General features: G+C 51.3%; 1 protein-coding gene across 1 annotated transcript in view; it reads left to right on the plus strand.

Annotated features, from left to right (window-relative positions):
- Window positions 1–2,095: 2,095 nt before the first annotated feature.
- The window catches only part of TTI2 (TELO2 interacting protein 2), a 20,413-nt gene continuing 18,955 nt past the window's right edge, over window positions 2,096–3,553 (plus strand). The window contains exons 1-2 of the mRNA XM_011976365.1: window positions 2,096–2,213; window positions 2,470–3,215. Of these exons, the coding sequence (XP_011831755.1) occupies window positions 2,569–3,215 (647 nt within the window). The 5' untranslated portion in view covers window positions 2,096–2,213; window positions 2,470–2,568. The remainder of the gene's footprint in view (window positions 2,214–2,469; window positions 3,216–3,553) is intronic.

Consider the following 3,553-nt stretch of genomic DNA (forward strand, 5'->3'; position numbering starts at 1 on the left):
ATATGATGACGCTACTGCACTCCTGCCTGGGCGACAGAGCAAGACCCTGTCTCTAAAAAAATTTTTTTAATTAAATAAAAAATAAAAAGAAATTAAGGCACAGAGAGTTTACCAAACTTTTGCCCTAGGCCACACAGCAAAATGGAAAGAAGGGCAGGCGAGCAGACAGCAAGACACCGCAGATGGGACAATTGCAAGTAGTGCACCAAGAAGCTGGTGCCCTCCCCAAGGTGGGAGGAAAGTACTGTATGTCCCTCTGCCCCATGACCACCTCCTGGCGAGAACAAAGGACACCCGACACATCACCCCTCCCTCGCCCCTGCGCGCACACACGCCCCTCAGCCTACCCCAGGTCAGAAAACCCCGAAAGGCTTTCTCTGGACTCCTGGACCCCTGGATGCGCGGCTGACGCCTTAAGGGAGTCCCTCTCCAAGCAGTGGCCGACACATCTCTCTCGCGCGCGCCACCCCTCCCAGGGTCCGAAGCTCCCGCCTGTGCAGTGGCACAAATGAAGTTTGCCTCCTCGGGCTCCTGCGAAACCGTGGAAGCCATGAGAGTCACAAGTTCCTAAATGTGACCAGCCCCTCGGGAACTGAAGGCCAGTCGGGCTCAATTCCACCCTCCAGGAAGGCGCAGGAAGAGGGAACAAGATGTGGGAGACCTTAACACAGGGCAGTAGCACAGGAGCGACTCTTCTCGCGCCTTCTCAAAACCCAACCAAACACGGCTGGTTTCCACATCCACCCGGGCCAGAGCCCGCAGCCTCTGGCTCCCCTGGCCAGTTCCGGGCGCCGCCTGCGGCCCATGTCCAAGACTGCGCTCTGTTGTCCCCGCACACCCGGCGCCGACATCGGCGGGGCGGGACCAAGACGGATCCTCCAACGCGACGACCCGCCTCACTCGGGGCTGCCCCAAATGCCACTTGGGGCCTTCTACCTTGACGCTAGAATTTGAATTTTCAAACGCTTGTGCATATAGGCTTTAGAACCCTAGCTCCAGAAACCAGCTAAAGTATTGCATTGAACAGAAAACCAAATACCGCATGTTCTCACTCGTAAGTGGGAGCTAAACACTGGGAACACGTGGACATAAAAGTGGCAACAACACTGAGGTCTACTAGAGGGGGCACTAAAAACGGGCCAAGCTGCACTCCAAATCCCAGCATCACACAATATATCCAGGTAACAAACCTGCGCAGGTATCCCCAAAACCTAAAAAATTGTAAACCATTAAAACACACTGCACAGGCCAGGCGTGGTGGGGCTCACGCCTGTAATCCCAGCACTTTGGGAGGCCGAGGCGGGCGGATCACGGGCCGAGAGATCGAGACCATCCTGGCCAACATGAGGGAAACCCCCCGTCTCTACTAAAAATACAAAAATTAGCTGAGCATGGTGGCGCGCGCCTATAGTCCCAGCAACTCGGGAGGCTGAGGTAGGAGAATCTCTTGAACCCGGGAGGCGGAAATTACAGTGAGCCGAGCTGGCGCCACTGCACTCCAGCCTAGCGACAGAGCGAGATTTCGACTCACAATAAAACAAACACACACCTCACAGTTGTACAACGAAAGAGCACCCGTGCATGTATCCTACAGACAGAAAATAACGGTACCCACCAGTGGTAACTACAAGACCATTAAACCAAATCACTTATTATCGTAAGCAGCAAGAATGTAAACTACAGCGTCAAATTGATCCTTGAAGTTCAGATCAGACGGGGAATGTGCCGACGTCGTAACAAGGTTCAAAGGGGGCAAAACCCAAAAAAAACGGGGAAAAACCAAACAACAACCCCAAGAAACAAAAAAAGAACAACCTAAAAGAACCAATAAAGAACCCCAAAGAACGGCCAACAAATTGCAAAAAAAGGGGAACAAACGAAAGCCAAAAAACGAGTCTTCATATATAAAACCCTGGATGTTTTCAAAGCCACACGGAGATTCTGTGATTATTCTTTTGTTTCTACCTTAGCAAAGGAAAGCAGAAACACAATTAGCGAGCGGATTATTATATATGCAAATTTATTCTCCATGGTTCCACCGCTCGGTCTTGTTCTCGAGCATGGATCTTTATTGCTTTACGACCATACGTCGTGAAATAAGAAGGTGTTGCGGCAGTACTGCAGTACTGGCGGAAGCTAGCCTTGTGCTTTGCGGCAGCAATATGAGCTAGGTCCGGATCCTGCTATACACCGACCGGCGCGAGCGGTTGCAAGTACCTGGCGGTGGTTGTGTTGGTGACATGGCTCAGAAGTTTATTTCTTTAAAGTTTTAAGGTATTTTTTTTTCTTTTTAGTCTTCAGAAAGCAACAGTAGTTTTTTTTGACGTCACCGTTACAAGTATAAGACTCTTTTACTCCCCGAGAGTCCCCTTTTCCTTTCTTGTGTCTCTTCCTTTCTCTTTATTCTTATCCCGGTCAGACTCGCCCCTCCTCCAAGACATCTCTCCGTTTTATTTTATTTGACTTTAGTTCTCGTTGAGTGATCGCTCCTTCCCTCTTCAGCGGATCCCTCCCCGCCTCCATCCTCGTCCTGTGGGAGAGACCAGCCTTCTGGTGTTGCAGTCAGGAATGGAGCTTGACAGCGCCCTGGAAGCCCCGTCGCGGGAAGAGTCTTCTTTGTCCGGAGAGTTGTCTCCCTCCGCCCTTGGACAGGCCTTCTCCAAGATTTTACACAGTCTTACCCGCCCGGAGGCACGACGAGGCAACGTAAAAGATGTAGCTCTTAAAGACCTCGGTGATCTAATAGAAGCCACCGAATGTGATAGGTTATTTGAGGGGAGTGGTGCACGGCTCCGCGGAATGCCGGAAACACTGGGGCAGGTGGCAAAAGCCGTGGAGAAGTATGCAGCCCCCCGCAAAGAGGAGGAAGGTGGAGGTGATGGGCACTCTGAAGTGGCCGAGAAAGCAGCCAAAGTTGGGTTACTGTTTCTTAAGCTGTTGGGGAAGGTTGAGACTGCTAAGAATTCCCTGGTCGGCCCTGCATGGCAGACGGGCCTGCATCACTTGGCAGGACCGGTTTATATTTTTGCCATCACACACAGCTTGGAGCAACCGTGGACCACTCCGAGATCTCGGGAGGTTGCTAGGGAGGTGCTCACCTTACTGCTTCAAGTTACTGAATGCAGTTCTGTGGCAGGATTCTTACGCGGAGAAAATGAAGATGAGAAAGGGAGTCTTTCGGTGATATTGGGGCTTCTCAAACCCGACTTGAATAAGTGAGTACTCCTGCCCTTTGCCACCGACTTGAGCCTCACAGTTTTTTATTTTTATTTTTTATTATTTATTTATTTTTGAGACAGAGTTTCACTCTTGTTGCCCAGGGTGGAGTGCAATGTTGCGATCTCGGCTCACTGCAACCTCCGCCTCCTGGGTTCAAGCGATTCTTCTGTCTCAGCCTCCGGAGTAGCTGGGATTACAGGTGCCCGCCACCACGCCCGGCTAATTTTTTGTATTTTTGGTAGAGACGGGGTTTCACCATGTTGGGCAGGCTGGTCTCGAACTCTTGACATCAAGTGATCCACGCGCCTCCGGCTCCCAAAATGCTGGGGTTTCA

This window comes from Mandrillus leucophaeus, unplaced genomic scaffold, assembly GCF_000951045.1.
Source record: "Mandrillus leucophaeus isolate KB7577 unplaced genomic scaffold, Mleu.le_1.0 Scaffold1645, whole genome shotgun sequence".
Taxonomy (NCBI): domain Eukaryota; kingdom Metazoa; phylum Chordata; class Mammalia; order Primates; family Cercopithecidae; genus Mandrillus; species Mandrillus leucophaeus.